The sequence below is a fragment of the Hetaerina americana genome, unplaced genomic scaffold (assembly GCF_022747635.1).
Source record: "Hetaerina americana unplaced genomic scaffold, ioHetAmer1.1.p SCAF_12, whole genome shotgun sequence".
Classification (NCBI taxonomy): Eukaryota; Metazoa; Arthropoda; class Insecta; order Odonata; family Calopterygidae; genus Hetaerina; species Hetaerina americana.
In genome coordinates this window covers 10170317-10191332 of record NW_027286292.1, presented here as the reverse complement: position 1 = coordinate 10191332, position 21016 = coordinate 10170317, and the positions used below count along the sequence as shown (strand labels likewise).

Genomic DNA, 21016 nt, shown 5'->3' with positions numbered 1-21016 from the left:
TTGAGAAGTCTTAAAACTACTTCCGTAAATATTTATTTTGACCTGTACCTATGTTTTTGTATTGCATTAAAAAGAATGACTTATTTTCTCTGTGCATGCTCACGGTGGTGTATTTGGCATTGGACGCAGCTCGTACCCGCGCACAGTCTTGATTTCAAGAGCCAGGGGTGGTATGTTGTGTCCTAAAATTCGAATCCGTACAATTTATTTCCAAGTTTAGCAGGGATGTCAATAATCGCGATATAACCTTAGCTCTTTATTTTACGGAATTATGATGGACTATGGTTTTGAACAAAAAGCTAGGGAAAAGTGTCGTAAACAAAGAGCAGGGGAGTGAAAATGGTAATAGTTGAGGTTAGAGCTGAGCCTTCGAAATCAGCCATTATTCAGGTCTACATGATGACTAGTAACTACAGGGAGGAAGAAATAGGGTATGTCGTCATTTAGAGAAAATAAAGTAGGTAGGACGATCCTATTGATTACGACTATTGTCTACGTACCACAAGAATTTTCTCATGGCTGCCCGAAATTATTTCCATCCTCATTTCTTCGTATGCCCGACTCCATTCTGTCAAAAACATTTAGCCCCTTCCTTCCACTACCCACCTGGCCCAACATTCTCCCTTCGATTTCGGCCGCCAGTGTCCCATTGCCTTTCAACATTTCCTCCATAAACTTTTTCTGCCTTCTTCTGATTTCTCCCAGCAACGTCCTCACTTCGGCCACACTGTTCAAAGCTTTAGTGTTCAGTGTCATCCACTCATTCCATCTTATCATCTCCAATGTCCACCACAACCACATTTCAAAATCCTCCAATTTACGCTAATCCTCTTACCTCAAAGACCATTTGCCATATCCATAAAACACCACACTCCGAAATCGTGCAAATATGCTTTTACTAAACCTTAATTTACATTTTTACTCAGTGCACCTGTCATCAATCTCTTCTTGAAAATATTTCTTTTTCTAATATGTCCTAATAGCAGTCCCCTCTTCCATGCCTTTTTTCCTCCAAATTCCTGCCCAAATACGTAGACTACTTCACCTGCTCCAATTTATTCCCTCCTAATTTAATTTTCAACTTGGCTTTCCTTCTCCTCAAGAATCTCATTGACGTCGTTTTCTTGAGGTTAATCGTCCGACCATATCCACTTGGTTCCACTTGGTTCCTGTAAAGTACTCAATTATAACTGCAATCTCTGGGTTAAACGACTGCTTCATCGTCCAAAACTGACTTATTCATCTCGCCTCTCGATTTTATTCCACCTCTAGCCCTTCTAATACCACCCTTAACATATCTTCAGCATATATGTTGAAAAGTAGTGGCCATAACCAGCCATCATGTTCCACTCCCTTGCCCACCACTGCCCATCTGAACTCTCCACCTGTACCACCTGATTAATTTCGCACAACTCTCAAATAATTCGCCTTTCCCAGTCTATTATACTCCTATTTTCCACAGTATTTTCATCAACTTAGTTAATTCTACTCTGTCGAACGCATTGTCAAAACCGAAGCATGCAAAGACATCCTGACTATGATATTTTAAAAACTCCTTTCGATTAATGCTCTCATGTTTCTATTGTGTAACGTGTTACTCTCGCATTTTAAAAACAATAATCATCTTCGCCGAGGTACTTACTTGTACTATTTTTAATGCCTTAGTGATGGTTTTTGGAACTGTCTTTGTTGCTTGTGAAAATAAACTTATCGTCCTTTAGTCTATATTACCACTCTATTGTTTTCGTGATGGGGTAAAAATTGATCGAATAAATTCCAAAACCACGGTTTTTAACCCTAAGTTTGGTTTAATAGGTGATGGTAGAACTCACATAGTACTAAGCCCAACGTCGTGTGAAATTCACATATCAGAGTGGGGAGGTAGTTCCTTTCCCTATGCCAGCCAGGTATGGTTTCCCTGGAAGATCTGGTACCCGAAAAATAACAAAGCTTGCGTGAAGCCGAGGGTGCCCAGTATCACATATTACCTCTGCTTAGTTCAAGTTCAACTCCCTTAGCGCCTTTGATATCTCGCAAATTAGTGTAGAAATTTCAGTGTTAAAAATCAACTGGGATTTACTCTCTGAAATTCCTACATTTCGATGCATATCAGCGGTTGACTCAGTTCAAGTAATCGTCGCGGCATCTCCCACAGTAATTTTTATTTGCTATCTATTTATTCCGGAACCAAACTACCCTCATATACGTCGCATTTTCTACTCATTTGTAAACTGGAATCTATATTTTTTAACTCTTCCGCATATGCACTTCATCTTCCTTGAAACTCTTCCGGCACTATTTATAACCTACTTGTCTTATCTTTTGCGGTCGGTACCCTTTTTCTTGATACATCCTCTAAATTCTCTCAACGTACAATTCTTCTGTTCTCTCATGCATCTGAAATTTCTCCACATCCTCACCTTTTTCTTTCCACCACATTTCATGGCTCTATAAATTTTTCGTCAAAATTTATCGTTTAGCTCTTTGTACAGTCTCCTCCCGATTTTCTTGATACAGCTCTTCTATTGTTTCTTTCTTCAACACTTTGATCAACCTCATAATCACATCTCCCGTTATTCTCATTTGGATACTTATACTGTTTCTCTTGGTACTCCCTCCTTTTTGCTCCCGTTCAGTCTAAAATATTCCATTTTAAAACTATTTTACCCGCACTGATCTTATTGAATTTTAAATGGCATTTCATAGCAACTAAATTGTGATCCTAATCTTCATCCGCACCTGAGAACCACTGTAAGTTGATAATGCTGTTGCTAAATCTATGTCCAACTTTGATATAATTTTGTGGAACTTACCAATTACTCCCGAAAATCTCAATTCCTACATACGTCTGTGACGTGTTGAATAAGTTGTTACGTCTATTAAAACTCCTTCTTTACGGAACTAGATTCTTCTCATTCTCTCCCCGATCACTTCTAATTCCAAATTCGTACCATCCCATCTCATGCCTCCTTGCATTCCATACCACTACATCCAATCCTCTAATTCTATTAGGTGCTTTTTTCCGGCAAGTTCCAGATTATTTCTTGTTATTCATCGTAAATAATGTATTCTTCTTCCTCCCAGCAACTAATTGTCGGCGTGTAAGCCTATATTACTACTGGGTCGGGTATACTTTTACCTCTACCAATATTATTTTATCACTCACCTGCTCCATATTCACTACCCTTCTCCCCATTTCCCCATTCTTTACTTAGGCCACTCCACAATTACTCTCCTTCCCCCACTATAAATTACTCTGTAACTATTTCTCCAGTAATTTTCGCACTCTCTCTCTCTACAATATAAGTACGACTATCTATCTATCCATCTCACTTGACACTAGCCTAACATATCTGTACTTCCTTTCCTCATTTCCTACTAAATGCTTGATAGCTACTCTGGTCTCATCACAGTCCTAATTATTAAATTCCCCCTCCTGACCGTTGCGACTCTCTTCTGAGTTTGCTTTTCCACTGCTTTCACCTTGGTTTTGCGAATATTTCGCGTAATGAAGACCGAGGAATCCATGCCTTCCCCGCTATTAAGCACGACACCCGGGGGCGGGCGTAATCCCAGTGTTAATGTACTCTCTTTTTCCGTTCATTTTGTCATGGAAAATATAACTGAAGTGCTCTCCCGTTGCTTTGAGCAATAGTTTTTAACTTGACACCATCAATTAAAAGGTCGCTCCACTGGCGTCAGACGACTTGCCTGTCGCCTCACTGAGGATCAGGCGCTGCGCGGACGTCAGGCTCTTACTCTTCGACCTAGCAGGCGTGGTTGACCCTCTTAGGAGTAATTATCACTGCTCGTATCGATACAGGTTTAATTTTCATGAATGCACAGGCCCTTCCATAAAATCAAGCTTGTAGTCTATAAGAATGGTCTAGTCCTTATTATGATAAAAATAGAAACTGAAACCGTTACAAACAGTCGTTACAAAGTTCAAAATATTTTCATTCATAACTTCTCCACTGTATGAAACCACCAAAGGGACATAGCCTAAGCTATTAAGCGAGCTATAAGTCAAGTAAAACAATAATGGGAGTGCATTTTAATTATTGCAATTATTTTTAAGGATTTATTTTTCCACCAACTCATTACTGGTTCCTTTCGAGCTTAATGACAGTGCAAAAAATAACCAAGTGTATGGGTTGCTGAAAGAATTTTCTCGCCAGATTTTAGCCCAGCGTTGGATGCATTTCCACATTAAAATGTCAGCAGGAGGCAGAATGAGTGAGAGTGCGGATATAAATCCATCTCCTACCGCCTTTCGCTATGTTGGGTTTGCCAACCGGCCTGGCATGTTGGGTTTGCTCTAAGATGGGGCATATACATATACTACGAGGACAATCGAAAGGAAGAAATTTGAATCAAAAGTTCATCATCAAATTTGGGGCACCATGTAATTTATTTGTAATTTGTTACTCTCAATGTTAGTCCATAGGAAAGATAAGCCAAAATATAATTAAACTGAAGATGAACTTGTTGGGACCGTGCGGGCACACTGCCCAGATTGCCCTTCCTTAATCTCTTTTCATCAACGTTCAAATCTCAATCTTGTTCCAGAAAAGCATTACTTTGGAGGAAATACTTTTATTTAACCATTTATCTAAACTAAACACTATCTAAACTGGACACGTTAATGCCTTGGCATGCGTAAAAAGAGGTATTTATTATTTCATCCATCTAATTCTTTAGGAACTGTCGGGACTCCATAGTGCCGAATACAAATCTATAATTCCACATTTTTTTAAACATGTAGTATCCCATGAATATTTGGGCACACTCTTTGCCAATATTCCTATTGACGATCAACAAATTACCATCAAGAGAAACTCTCATAATAACCAACTAACTGCAGCATATAAGTTTCCGATACTAATGTTCTGCCCTGACGAAAACAAGACACGGAATTTTTAATGTTGTGGGTTTAAAAAACGCTATGAGAAGTATGTATGTACATTTTTGAAATGACTCATTTCCTTTTTAACCGGCAATAGCGCACAAATGAGCTTATACACTGCGTCCTTAACTCGAGCACAATCGATGTGTGTCGACAAAAATTCCAGATTTTTTTTATTCCGGAGGTTAAAAATGAAAGACAGACCAACATTTTAGAAGCGGCATTCTTATAAAATAAAAAATTCGTGGCCCATTACAAATACGGTGGAGAAATTCCCAATGAAATGACATTGACAGTTTGGTAGTTCTCGTGAGAACGTGAATCGAGAGGATGGAGACCCATTTCCGGTCGAGTAACTCACTAAAAGGAATCATGATAAATGGAACACGGAGAGAATGTGGGTGGGCAGGGAAAAATAGGAGCGCAACGGAGTGGAATCTTGAGGAAGAATGCCGCAGAACGGGGTCGTAGGTAAGTTTCTTGGTGGCCCCTAACGGAAGGGAATTTCTTTCCAGGAACCAGAGAGGATTTATAGATTGGGGAGCAGCATTGTGGGGAAAACATCCGAAGGCATTCACCAAGACCACTCGATCAGAGCTTACATAAAACTAAACACATAACCAATTTATTGCTTAATTATGAGAAAGAATAAGAAAGGAGGGTAATAATTTTATTCATTTCTGCTGATTAAAATACATTTATCATCAACAAGGAAGAAAATTCGTGGAATATGTCAGGCAAATTGTTGATCACTTTTTTACTCGCTTTTTACATCCCAAATTCATGCTGAAGGAGGACGCCGCTTTGGAAACGGGAATAAAAATTTGAAATGAAAGCACCACATTTTTAATAAAATTTTGAGGTGGAATTGTTTTTTTTTGTTTGATATCTCTGATGTGTCACTTCTTGGTTTTTGGATCGGTTTTTGGATCGACATTTGGAGATTCGCTACAGCTATCTGCAAGAGAATTTTTGTATTGAAAATTATGCCGTTCTTAACACATTATTATATGGATAACATCAGTCACAACAGATCAAAACAATACTTCATGATATTCACACAAAAAATATGATAAGCATGCTGAGGCATCCAGCGGTGAGCGTGATAATAATAAATTACCATGGGATGATTACGATTTCATTATTGGGGTGGATCCGATTGCGAAATGCAATTGCTCCAAATTTCTAGAAACACCCAATAATTTGGTTATAATAACAATAAAAGGAGAGAAAATTCATAAAACTAAGTGGTCAACCAAATATGTATCAACAAGTAGATAAATAAAGCGGGAAAAATCAACAAATGAATTCTATTGGTATGAATTATTCCAATGTGAATTGTCACAGCGGGAAATAAAGGTGTTATATTCAAGAATGACTTCTACGACATAGGACCTGCAAACCTCGGAGTAAGGTTTTCAGCAATCTAAACTGGTACACGCACATGGAAATGAATAATGAGTAAAACCAATTAAAAAATATTTTCCTTAGAGAATGTAAGAAAACCAGGGAATAATTTTAGCGTATTCAAACTAATACTAAAACTAAAGGGAATATTTTTAGCGTATTCAAACAAAAGTGGAAGAAATCTATTGTAAATATAAATGTGGATTTCTGACAGAGCGAAACAGAGCAGTACGATAAAGACAACATAAATAAAACTTAAAAGGGCCGGGGAAGACTTTGATCGGCGAAAATAGTGCATTCAGAGACTCGGGGGATGCGCGCGCGTGCGTGCGTGGGTGTGTACACGTTATGGTGGTCAAACCGCCAAAATATTGAACACAGTGATTTAGAAATAGCACAGTTAATAAACTTTTACGATTTAAAAATATAGCTCAAAATTTTAAGGAAAAGCATGTTAGGAAACACATGCGGACATAAAAAGGACACACACAAAAGCTTATATGTTTCGATGGTTTATATTATCTATATTTCTGTGAATGTGACCTTATTATGTGTTTTATGTTGCTTAATAAATAAACTCGCGTGAGAATTGAAATTTTAGTTGAAAAACTACCATTTTCAGGGGAAGGAAGGATTCTGCTTCCATCCTTTGAAGATAGTTGTGCCACCGAAAATTCAATTTTCGTGGGTGTTGACCTCTTTTCTGATTGCTCCTTTTTTTTAAAACTAATGTGAGTCCCTGTCGCGTCGGCCAACCATTATCATATTGCTTCGCGAACACGAATAGCGTTGGGCAAAGAAGCTTTCGCCAGCAGGGAAGTCATGACAGGGCCGTTGATTAAAGACGTTATGAAAAGACTCGTTAAAAGTTTGATATGGAGCATCGTCTTCTATGGCGCGGTAACATGGCCGCTAAAGCAATATGGTAGGCATAAACTAGAGGCTTTTGAAATGTGAGTGCTAAAAATGGAAAAGGTGAAATTGACAAAAAGCTAAACCAAGGAAAACTTGCAAGTAATGGGAGCTGAGGAGAGGGGATTGATGACAGAATGCAAAGGAGGCATGGCAAACTGAAAGTAGAGAATTTTGATTGACGATGGGATGCAACTAAGCCCGACGTAGTGTGAAATTCACACATCAGGGTAGGGGGGCCAGTTCCTTTCCCTGTGCCAGTTATAGTTTCCAAGGAAGATCTGGTACCCGAAAAATCACAGGACTTGGGTGGAGCTGCAGGTGTCCTGAGGCGCTTGCCTGGGAATCGAATCCGGGCCCTCCGGTCAGTAGTCCAACGCTCTACCCCCTGGACTACCGCGACCCACTATATGTGTGTATATATATATATATATATATATATATATATATATATATATGTATATATTGCCCCCTCACCTCGTTCCCACGCTAATTGCCTCTGAAAAAACATTATTTATCTTTAGTCATACAAGCATTGCACTTCCTTTTACATAGGCGAATGCATTACCCCCTTATCCATTAGAATGAACAATCACCGGTACTCCTGCAATTCTGCCTCACTCTCTTCTCTTCCTATCCCTTCACACGCCGGTTTCAAATCCCGGCGGTGTTGAATATTTTTCAGAGATATCTCGATCCCTACTTGAGGTGCTTTGTGGAGGGCACTTTGAGTGAGTACGCCGTCCGTCGGATGGGACGTTAAGCTGTTGACCCCTTGGCGCCTTTCGTAAAGAGTAGGCTAATGCCGACGCCGGGTTTCTCTCCACCCTTCATCCTTTCCTGTCCATCCCCTATGGCGCAAATGACCTCAGCTCATACTACTACTGCCAATTCCCACAGCCTTTCATTCGACCAGTGTTTTGCTCTTAGCATCCTAGAATCCCTACCCGATTCAGCCTCCAATATAGAGGTGAGAACTCGAGAATCCGCGTATATGTTAGCTTTCCGATCTTTCAAAATTCCTACCCTTAACCGCCATCTTTAATTTCCCTCCCAGCATTCCCTGCACCACACCTCCCCTCCCCGCCCATACCCCTTTCCCATCTCCACCATATTTTCTGTCTTACTTGAAGAAGGCCTCGGAGTAGGCCGAAAGCTCGAACAATTTACCGTGTGAGTGTCCTTTTAAATGTTGCTATTCTATATGTGTTCTATTGTGCCGTCCCATTACTTTATATATATATATATATATATATATATATATATATATATATATATATATATATATTTATTTATTTATTTATACATATACGTATATACATATATATGTCAAAATATACATATTCATAGATATATGTTTATATAATTGTTTGTATATGATGATTAGGACAAAAAGGGAATGCTATTTTGCGTTCGTGTTGTAAAATACGAAGATGCGAAAGGACGACGGTGTCGTGAAAACACTACATTTCTTGACCCCCACCGGCTACGCCTCAATCACACATACTTGAAATAACAATCATTAATGCGAATTCCTCGTATTAGTTATTGTTAAAAGTTCTCACGAATCGGGGTAGCAAGATCCACTGCTACCAGTGCATTCAATCTATCCAAGATTACAGACGAATACCACGGACGGAAGTCACCTTTCCGTCTGGCGAGTGACGGCACTATATGCCAGACGAGACGACTTCCGTGCGGTGTGCTATGCTTTGGTCTCTCCTTTCGGTCGACTGATAATGCAACAGGCCGGTCAACTAAGTCGAGCAGTCTCGCCGAGAAGCGGGCGGTTCGGCCGCTTCTCGGCGATACTGTTCCACTTAGTCGACTCTCCACGCCAAGGTGACTTCAGGTTTAGTGGGGGCAGGGCTTCGCAGTACTTTCTAGAACAAAGCAATCCCACAAGGGGTGGTGGCTAAGTTACTGGCTTCCTACCCCGAGTGCCCGCGTTCGAATCCCGGTGGTGGCCGGAATTGTAAGTAGTATCCCGATCCCTGCTTGTGGTGGTACGTGGAGAACACTTCAAGTGATTACGCCGTCCGTTGGATGGGGCGTTAAGCTGCGGATCCCTTGGCGCCTGTTGTTAAAAGTAGTCTAATGCCGACGCCGGGTTTCTCTCTACCCTCCGTCCTTTCCCATCCAAACCGAATGGCCCAAATAACCTCACCTGTCAGTCGCCCCCCCTAAATCTACGGATACTACTATAAAATTTATTTTTAAAAGATTGTATGAGACAAATACTTTTCATAATACGAATAATTAAAATATTATTTATGCATACAAAACTTTAATAATTCTTATTATGAAAAGTATTTTGTAATGAAATTTTTTTAAAACTTTATATACTTAAACAAATGTGTACTACTATACGAATAAATGTCTATTTTTGCTATAATTTTCGAGATTTCTATTTAGTATAGATTCAAGAAGATTCGACCTTTTATTATTTCGCCAATACTGGTGTTTCATTAATTTTTATTCTTCGTGTAGTTTCAAAATGAACTAGCATTGCTTACAGGCTGGTGCAGACGTTGGGTAATGATAAATCGGCATTTCTCGGTTCGTTTAAGTGCGCGACACCTGAAAAAGAGAGCAATTGATAGTGGAGACATCCATGGTGGAGAAAAAGTTCAACTATGAATTGAAAAATAGTATTACTCCCGTTTTGTATTTTTAGCGCCCAAAATGATACCAGTGGCACTTATAAAACGTTTTGGGCATCTGATTCTTCAAAGCATCAGAATTTACTCTGAAGACTACGGGTAAACGCCAACCCTATTCATGGTTACATTAATTAGATAAAATTAGCAATAAGAATATAACCACGAATAATGGTTTTCCCCGTACTTGCACGAACAAAATAATCACACCCAAATAACAACGCTTCTTACTCAATTAGTTTTGTGCTAGCTATAGCATATAAGTTGACGTATAAAATAGGATATATCTACTAATATTGGACAATTAGTAGAGTCGAATGATGATCCTTAGTTTAGCAAGCCTCGAATCGCGCCGTCCATTGCCAATTACAGCGATTTTTCCCTCGATGCACACAAAAGCTTCTCAGAGTCGTCTATTATTCGGAAAGCACAGCCTTCTACCTTAGTCATCATCAATCAACAGTAACTGTACCGGAACAATGACAAATTTAACTATGAAAAACGTAGTATTTGATTCATAATCAAGAAAGAAAAAAAATAAGCTTCCTTAGCAATCAAATCAAAGTTGAGATTTGACGGGTACTGAGAAGTTTGAAATTCAAAATGCTTGTGTGTGGAGGGCAGCTCCTTTCCTCGTACAGTCAGTCGATTTCTCACGAAGATGTACTAAGAATAAAATAGTAACGAATGGTGTCTTGGCCCGACGGTTTCCACCGAGATTTGAACCCAGAAAATCCCAGCAATAGCCGAACGATCAAATGCTTTTTACTAGGGCACGATCCCTTCAAAAACCATAATAGATTAAACCACCGATTCCCACACTTAAGATAAAAGGTGCTCGTATGCACTCACCATGCTAAAGGGGAAATACTTTCGTTTCATTCTGTTCTTAGGAGCTCATTGGTATTAAGAATTATTGATTTCGAGCAGAGCCATCATATTTTAATTTTCCTGCCGTTTCAACCAAGGCACAATCATAATTATTTTTTACGCTTTCGATAGAATTAAATATTGTTACTGTTGTTAACTCCAGTTTGTCGGTGAAAAGGCATTTGAGAAGAAACTTTTGTATTATTCTTACAATTCACCTCCACGCTTTGATGGAACATATCCCGTGATTAATTTAATATGCACGCATTGACTCTTCAACGGACCAAGATTATATTTTATGAAACTTTCCGGGAATTTGATCAAGGTATCCAGATATTTGCATAGAATGACTGCTTGAATTTTTCGTAAAAAAAGACAAATTTTGTAGACTGAATTATGCAGAAGTCCTTAAAAGTGCCGGAATTGATTGTTTATTTCAGTTTATTTTTAATACTTCCTTGTTCGAGGAAAATAAATCAAGCTGGAGTTCTCGTGTATCTTTTACCTGGTACCCCCGAATTTTTGTCGACTTCTTACCGCGGACATTCCCCAACAGAGGTTTTCAATTACCCATATTGTTCACATGCCATCTCCGAATTTACCAATGATTAAGAGCTTTCTGATTTTATCTGATTTCATGCCGGTAAAGCTTTCGAGTGACGAGTTTGCTCGTTGGAGCGATTTTGACATCTCCGAGGAAATTCTCCTGGGCCAGCAGCCGGTCTCGTTCTACCCTCCCGCTCTCCACACTTCCCCCTAGGGCTGGAAGGGGAGCGAACCATCAGGCGCAGCGCCCGTGAAGATCAAAGCTCGTGGCCGAAATACCAGTCCCTCCACCCTCTCGCTGTTGCACCCACGGCTGTCCACCTTCGCTTTGGAAAGGAGGAAGGTGGGAGACTTCCGCTCCGAGATCCCATACCAACGCCATATCTTTCAGCGGACCTTCCTCCCAGAGCCCACCTCGGCAACAGAAACCTTTGAAACCCAAAAATGATGGGCACAGGAGGATGAATGCACAATCCTATCCGCATCTGGATAGATACTATTTAGTGAATGTACCATCCCATGCGCTGTTTGATTCGATGTTATAGTTACCCTTCCCCATTAAAGGTTTTCTTCTGAGGTTTTGGTTCATTCAGGTATGAACGCAGGACTTCCTCATGGATATTGGATATTCATTGGATACGCTTTTTAAAATCACGCAAAAATATATTTATTTTCAAATTATAGCTGCATTAAGGCATCGTGTGGGTAACGGAGAAAGTGGGTTTAAGACTACAGCTGATGCAAATAAAAAACGCCACTTATATCTTCTGCGCCAAAATATGAAAGGATATGGGGTTAGAGGTGACCATAAAAAGTGAAAGTCGCATTAGAAAAGTGATCCGTGATGGCTGCAACTAAATCATCATCTGAGGAGATAATAGAAGCCAAGCCTCTATTTTTCTTCACCCAATTAGACTAAAATGCTGAGTTTTTTAATTGATGTACATTTTTCGTTTCCTTCATCAGATTGGCCAATAAAAATGAAAGTAGGAGAGGAGAATTCCATCGGTTATTTGGAAATGTGCTCCACTATTGGTTCGTAAAAAAATGGAGAACGTAAAAAAATCGTTGGCTCGTGAAATACAGCTCAAGTAATTTTAGTCGAATATATGCAAATAAAATTTTTTGCCTTTTCAAATAAAAAATCTATACATAAGTGACTTCATGGAATAATAATAAAAGCGGGCCGTCCAATATTTCTTTGGAAAATCCATCGCATGCTGCTCGGATTGCGAATCGGAAGAGGTTTGAATTTAGTTAAAAGATTGGAAATAAGACTCTCACTAGACTGCTGTTAAAGTTTCAACTATATTCATCATGTGGTTTCATTTTCATAGTCCATCGGGGCAACAAACTTTTTTTTACTTAGGAGAATGGTAAAAATGAGTTTAGTCTGGTGATTAAACACTTCTATTTAGAAGGCTTAACACGGAAAGAAATCAAAGCCGAGTTGCATTAAGTTTATGGTACATCTGCTCCTGTGTTTGCGACTGTTTACGATTGGGTAAATGAGTTTGAACGCGGCCGTGAATCCATCCACAAATTTTGAATACCGTTCGCGACGCCCAGGGAAAGTGACTTCCTCCAAAATGATTGGCAAACTCCCATGATTTTAACATGATCGACGAATTAATGTCGCGAAATAGTTAAGGCCATAGATATATCACCAGGGACAGTGCTTTCAATCCTACATGAAAAATTGAGTGTGGAAAAAATGTCGGCAAGCTGGGTTTGCTGTGGAGAATAAACGCATTAGTGTGGTCGAAGAGGAGTTTGGTTTGTCGCTTTTCCTTCGCAATCCTGACGAGTATCTGCATCGCTACTTAGCTTTAGACGAAACATGGATACACTTATTCACTCCAGAGACAAGGGAGCATTCGAAAAAGTGGGTTGTTTAAGGCGATCCGGCTCCAAAGAAGGCGCAGACGGTGATATTGGATAAGGTGATAACTACGGTTTTCCTGGGATGCACGCTTAATCATCAACATCGATTACTTGAAGTAAGGACAAACGATAAATAGACATTATTATACGTCGTTATCGCACCAGTTGAGTGAGAACATCAAATAAAAATGTCATTTGCCGAAGAAAAACATTCTCTTTCATCAAGAAAATGTACGGGTGCGCACCTCCGCAGCTTCGATGGCGGAAATGATGGAATTAAAGCTCACACTATTGCTACACCCACCTTGTTCACCATTAGTAGTCCCCAGGGATATTTTTATTTACAAACTGGAAAAAATGACTCGACGGAAAACAATTCACATCGCACGAGGAGGTTATTGACAACTCAAGAGGCCTATTCTGAGGACCTTCCTAAATCCTAATTTTGAAACAGGTTAAAAAGTTGGAGAAAGCAGGGAACAGTGTATTGAGCTAGAGGGAGGTTATGTTGAATAATAAAAAATTAACCGAAAATAAATCGTTTTTTTCTATTTTTTCCTAAGGACTTATTGAATTAATCTCGTTATTAGTCTACCGGTTGAGGTCATTTCTGGATGAAAACAGACTGATAGCGCTACAATTCAAAGCACAAAATAACACATCAAAAAGTATCATCAGACTCTTCAGCAAACTCCTTTTCCATAAAAATGAACTTACTATACATACTTGTACCTATATTCAGTTCTTCTTGTACCTACATACAGTATATTCTGCCTCCATTCATTCAGTACAACATGCTTATCATTTCATTCGTTCCCATAACTGACATGTCTAACATTCTCCCCTTTATCGTTATCTTCAACATTCCGCCACCAGACAAAATGCCCTACACCAACTTTTCTCTTAAATGTACATTGAATCTCTGCCAACAACCCTCTCCCCTGCCCCACTATGCCTACTTCTTCATTTCTTTTACTTTTCCACCTTTCTTCACACCCACATCTTAAAAAACTACAGTCCATGCTTATCCTCTTACATTAGTAAACAAGCTTCTGATCAACGCAAAACTATACTTCCAATCAAAGTTTTCACTTATCTTTCTTAATATTCTTGCTATTTTACCATCTACTCCATTTTTTGGAAAAAATTCTCTGCTTATTGGAATATTTCTTCCTATGTCCCCACTACATTAATAGCCTTTGTTCAAAACATTTGCTATAAAAGAAAACTGGTTTACTTACTCTAGCTGATGCCCTTCGATTTTAATGTTTAACTTAGGCTTTCTGTTCTCAAAAAATCTCATTATCCCTATATTTTGGATTTATTATCATTAAACTATCAGATTGGCTGTGTAATATTCTCAGCAATCATTTTAATCCTTTGACTGCCTGGCAAATAAAATTTGAGCATCTGCAAGTCAACAAATATAGTTAATTTTAGTAAATTTCAACCTAAATTCCTTTCCACCTCAAGATATCCCCATGCCTCTTTTAGAATTTAATATTGCATGTATAAGTTGAAAGGCAGGGAAATTAGTGGACTGCTCTGTCTTACCATCATCCTTCCTAACACACTCCATTGTGGCCATTTATCTGTTGCCTTCATTAGCACAGTCAGGGAAAGGTATAGGTTTCAGATAAGTTGCCTTCCCTCCAACTTACCATTTATCTCCTGAAGTGCACATCAATTATTAAACCCAATTTATTTTGCTAAAGGCTTTCTCAAAATCTAAAAAGCAAAGTAATACATCTTGTCATATTCTATATTTCTATCCAGGAGTGACTGCCACACATCCCATCCAAGATAGGTTAACTGTTCCAACTACTTCACATTATGAACTCATACTTTGATATTTAATGTGGTTTTTCTCTTATAAAATTGCATTGCCTTTGTTTTGTTTAAATTTATCCTCATTCCATACCTATCACATTGACCTTCAAAAGTGCTCAGCAATACTCGCAACTCCTTGGCTGTCTGGAAAACTAAATCTTGATCATCTTCAAACCTAACTGTTTTTATTCCTATCTCCAGATCTTCCAATGACTCTTTGACAATTTTATCCACATATGTGCTGAAAATCACTGGTGATAATGGACACCCATACCTTACCCCTCATCCTAACACTGTGCATACTGACTCTCCATCTATCACTAACCACATAGACATATGCAGTTGGTGGAAAAGTCACTTATCCCAACAATCTACTCATATTTTTGCAATACATTCATTTATTCTATCACATCACTTAACTCTCTCAAATGCCATTTTTAAATCTATTTAACAAACAAATGTAACCTGATTTTATAATATTGTTCTCTCTATTAGTGCTCTCAATACTGCTATGGCATCAACTGTGCCTCTTTCCTTTTGGAACCCAAACTGATCATCCCCTAAGTCATCATCTGCCCTGCTGTCTATCTGCTTGTTTATGATCCTGAGAACCACTTAAGCTGCTTGCAAAATCAGGCATATATTGTAGTCCTCACATTATAGTTCCTTTTTTGGGATAGGAACTAACACTGCTACAAAAAGCCATCGGAAATATTCCAGCCAAATTCCTTCTTATAAATGCTAAACATTAGTCCAGAAAAAATCTACCAAACACATTTACATCTGCGTTTAAGTGTTTCTGTGGGAATTTTATCTACCCCTACAGTCTTATCTGATTTCAATTCTCTTAATGCCCTTTTTATATCTCCATTAAGTACGTCTGGACCTAAGCTATCCTCAAGTATGTCGTATAACCCTTTACATCTTTAAGCTCGCTAGCCTTTACCATATATTTCCTCTATACATTCTTACTATATCTCTTGAATCTTCCCTTGTACAATTAATAATTTTGCTGTCTTATCTTTGATTGTTTAGATGGACTTTCTATCCTGACTTACACCTGTACTTTTCAATAGATATGTGTAGGAAAGGATAAGTGAGGCATGGGAAGAGCTGAAGTGGGAATATGAGACTCTTGAAATAATTTAGAATGGTACTAACCATTAGTTGGCCAGTCAGAAAAGGTTTTCAATCACTATGATCATAGCATGGAATCACTGTTTGATTAGCCTGGGATAAGAATTAATCATGAGAAAGTGAAAGTAATGAGATTCTCAAGGATTAGGAAGGTTGAGATGAATATTAAAATTGGAAGACAAAGACTAAAACAAGCGGAAAATATTATCTAAATATGTGTTTTGGAGGAGGGTGGATAGATTGCTTGGGGCAAGAAAAGATTAATCATATAATGTAAGGAAGCATTTACAATGTTGGAGTTGAAAGGTAACTTATGTTAAGGCAAAAAAACCAGTGAAAACTTAAATATGGAGAATAGTATTTTATGGCTCCCAAACTTCATCATTGAAGCAAGAATATAAAAACAGGCCAGAAGATTTCAAGATGTGGATGTGGAGAAAAATGAAAAAAATTAAATGGAAAGAAAGATAAATGAACTATGCAGTGCTAGGTCATGGTATGGGAAGAGTGACTGCTGGAAAAAACTCAAAGAAGGCATGCAAGTAAATGCAGGAGATAATGAGATGCCGACAGTGGTATTAGGGGGGAGAATTTTGGCGAAAGAGGAAAAGAATAGGCATTTAGGATGGACTAAAGGAGGGCTGAAATTATACATAGCTTAGGAATGATTTATTTTCAAATGTAGTATGAGATTTATGGAGTTCCTCGTCATGTTAGTTTGGGCTTGGACAGGTGCACTAGGTTATAGTGCCAGGGTTCATTAAAAACCTACCCTAAAAATAAGTATTTGGCAAGGTACATTAAGAGAGGAATTTACTGTAACTTTGCAAAAAAGGCAGAAAAAGTGGGTGAAGGAGATATTAATTCCCTAGCTTAGCTCTAATGGCTTACTCTAATGAACCCATTACATAAGAAACCATTGCAGAAAGATCATTAGAGGGAATGATAATGATAGTAAGAATTGAGGTGATTAGAGAGTGAGAATAGACTTACACTCAATAAATTGCTGAAGATGAAGATCATTGAGAAGTAGATGAATATTACAGTCAGTTGGCAGAAGAAAGAATACTGAGCAATCAAATAGAAAGAATAGCCATTTTGAATAGTAAGAAACAGCTTTAAATATTGAGATATAAATTGGTAAATAAATAATCTAGTTACTAAACTAGGCTTTTACCTGAAGATGGTTTGATGAACTGAAACGCAATGTACGTTACAATAAATCTGTGGAAAAGTGCAAATTTGTTTCTCATAATAACGAACTTCCACTGCATTATGCCTGATTTTGTTGAATATACTCATTACTAAAAATGTACGTTACATATGTTAAAGAGGGAGTAGTATATTTAACATTTTCTCTAGAGCCATTTCGAGTTTTAATGTTGATGGGTTAATGGCCAGGAAAAGAGGACTTGTAATTTATATTTTCCCACTCAATTTTTACCCTATTACAGCAGTAAATACTTAATTAAAAATTGTCCTTATTAAAAAATATGGGTGTTAATTTTTGTCTATAGTGTTTCAGATTAGATTCCACATGAAAAAATCATTTGATTCCACCCTACCTACCTTTATGTACCTATTTATGAATGAATTAACATGATTTTTGACATGCATTATTGCAAATAAATCTTCTCTTTCTAGCCATGAAGGATATTCCATCTTATCCAAGCTTATTTTTATTCAAAATCAATCAATTTTGGCAAAAAATATTAGACATCATAATGAACTTATGTGGTAGGCATATGAACAAAACAATCTGAAAATTGATAAATAGTGTAGCTGTGGAATTACCTGCCAAAAATACACAGATCCAGAGTCAAATTCACAGGGACAAGGATATGTTTCATGAAAAGTATAAAATGTTTTCATAGGCCTATCTTAGTTGGCTATGGTGCTATTTTTTGAGAGGTTGGTGAATATTCAATGAATTAACTTGAAAATGATAGGATGCCTCAACATGTACTATCCATAGTGAAAATAACATTATTGATAAATTAACCTTTTAAGGCATATTTTGGGTGTACCTACATAACTATTAGTGGCATTAGATAATGCGTTTAAGGGAATTTCAGGTCTTACCTCTTGCACGAAGTCTTTCCACTCCATAAGTGAGTGATTTAAATTGACCAAAATCCACTGATTTGTAGTTCTTGAAAAGAGCCTGTTTCAACTGGGCAGCATGCTCCATATCTCTGGTCTCACATACCACTTTCACCTGTTTGTGGAATTGAGATATTATCATGTAGTTTCCCATAATTTACAGTCATAATATAATTTAGCATATTAGCCTATGGTGAAGCTGCTTGTAGATACAAAAAGTGGATATAACATGCATACACATTATATAAACAGAAATTGATGCATGAATTCTTACCTGCACACTGAAAATATCTGAAGTTAACCAAGCACGTTCATGCATTATGTCTTTGATAGAAACACCCAGCGTTGACATGAGACGGCATAGTTCTGTTATTCCACCTGGACGATCACTGACTGTAACTTTGAATTTCAACAGACGCCCATCAACTGCTAACCCTCTTTCCAAACATCTTCCTAGTATGGTAGTATCAATATTTCCACCACAAAGGGGAAGCACTACCCTGTGAGAAAATAAAGCAATATAATCTAAAAATGTTTTTTTAAACCTACAGTATTATGCTACAAATTCTGGTTGCTGATGATAATGATAATTCAAATACAGACCTATGGATTGGTCCGTATGTCAGTAAATGGCCAAAGGACTTTGTGAATGAACTAATCAAAAAAGCAACAACATTTACCAGTGAATTTATCTCACAGCATATTACTACCTTGATCAAAAATTTCCCGGAATTTATTCAGAAAATTAAAAATACAAGTTTATTCATCTAAATCTATATTGTCCCCTTCAAAGTAATCCCCATCGACTGCAACACACTTATGCCAGCGCTTGATCCAATCCTCGAAACATTTTTTATATTCGGTTTTCGGTATGTCCATCAGTGCTTCCTGCGATTTTTCCATTACTTCCTCTCGGCTGCTAAAACGCGTTCCCCGTAATGGTTTTTTAACTCGATTGAACAGAAAGAAGTCACAGGGAGCCAAATCAGGAGAATTCGGTGGCTGTTGGATGGTATTTGTTGCATTTTTCGTCAAAAAATTACGAATAATGATAGCACTGTGCGACGGTGCGTTATCATGGTGCAAAATCCACGAGTTTTCTGCCCACATTTCTGGTCTCTTTCGGCGAATTGCTTCACGCAAACGTCTCATAACGCCCAAATAATACTCTTTGCTTACTGTCTGGCCTTCTGGCAAAAATTCATGATGCACTACACCGTTGTAATCCATGAAAACCGTCAGCAATGCCTTCTTTTTTGACTGAAAACGACGTGGTTTTTTTGGTCTCGGCTCATTTGGTGAACGCCATTCACTTGCCTGATGTCTGGATTGCGTGTCGTACTCATAAACCCACGTCTCGTCTCCAGTAATGATCCTTTTGATGAATGTGGGATCGGATTCAGCCTCGCAAATCATGTCTTTTGCGACGTCAACACGGTCTCTTTTTTGCATGAAATTGAGGTCTTTTGGAACCAACCTTGCTGCTACACGACGGAAACCCAAATCATTAACCACAATGTCTTGGGCGGATCCATAGGCAATGTTCAAGTCCTCCGCTATTTCTCTGATGGTTAATTTGCGGTTATTGACCAACATTTCTTTTACTTTATCAATTTTTTCACCGACTTTCGATGTCGATGGTCTGCCACTGCGTTCATCATCTTCGATTGACTCACGACCACTTCTGAACCGCTCGTGCCACTGGTAAACGACCGTTTTTTTTAGAGAATCGTTGCCGAAACACTTTTCCAACATTTCCAACGTCCGTGCGCCACTAAATCCGTTTTTTACGCAAAATTTAATACAAGTTCGTTGTTGCAAATTTAAATCCATTTCTGAAATTGTAAAAAATCGCCAACACACACAGAGATAGATGTACTCTTGGCTACGTAACTTTTGCAAATGTCAAGTTATGACACTAAGATTTAAAGGGAATATCAACAACAGATGTACCAATTTAACAAAAAAAACAGAACTCAAATCGGAACGATGGGAGCGCCACACGGTGGTTATTCCGGGAACCTTTTGATCAAGGTAGTATGTTCAAGTCAAAAGGCCTATTTGCATAGGTAGGTACCTACTAAAATCTAAATGGAATTAATTGTCATACCCAAATTAAAATCTTAAAACAATTTGCAAAATAAGGCTGAAGATAAAATAAGTAGGCAAGTATTTTTCTAGTGACTGATTGAGCTAGTGATTTATTGGCCAAATTATGAATTTATTACACCATTAATTTTATAAAAAAATTGAAAAATACTTTATATTCAAGAAATTTTAATAAAATTGCATTCAAACAAACATGATTGCTGCAATGTTCACATAAAATATTTTAATTTCATGATTTTTTTATATGTGGCCGCATAAATCATTTTTAAATATTTTTATATCTACAGTTGTATTTTAACTTTTTAATAATTGAAATAAAGGGCTTTCAAATATCATTATGCATCAGGAATATTTGAAAATATCAACTTGCTTTTCCAGGTGCACACGTGTCTCCCAATGCCACAATATAATCCTGCTTGAAACATAGATTATATGCTGTTTTGTGATTTTTCTGAGGTTTATCAACAATAAAAACTGATCAAAATTGTTGGAGTCCCTACCTTTAAATGGACTATTTGAGCAGATTTGATGAATATGGTACCTTTCATCAATGTATGATATTATTGCCAAAGACTGTAGATAATGGAGATCAGAATAGTTCTAGACTCTAATAATGATGGCTCCTAGGACATTAAACTGTTTCCAGTTGCCA

At 38.0% G+C, this 21016-nt stretch overlaps 1 protein-coding gene across 1 annotated transcript in view; it reads right to left on the bottom strand.

The window, feature by feature from the left end:
- Positions 1-5749: 5749 nt before the first annotated feature.
- The window catches only part of Srr (Serine racemase), a 33394-nt gene continuing 18127 nt past the window's right edge, over positions 5750-21016 (bottom strand). Inside the window, exons 8-10 of the mRNA XM_071582972.1 lie at positions 18530-18755; positions 18235-18370; positions 5750-5864 (exon numbers count right to left, since the gene is read on the bottom strand). Of these exons, the coding sequence (XP_071439073.1) occupies positions 5806-5864; positions 18235-18370; positions 18530-18755 (421 nt within the window). The 3' untranslated portion in view covers positions 5750-5805. The remainder of the gene's footprint in view (positions 5865-18234; positions 18371-18529; positions 18756-21016) is intronic.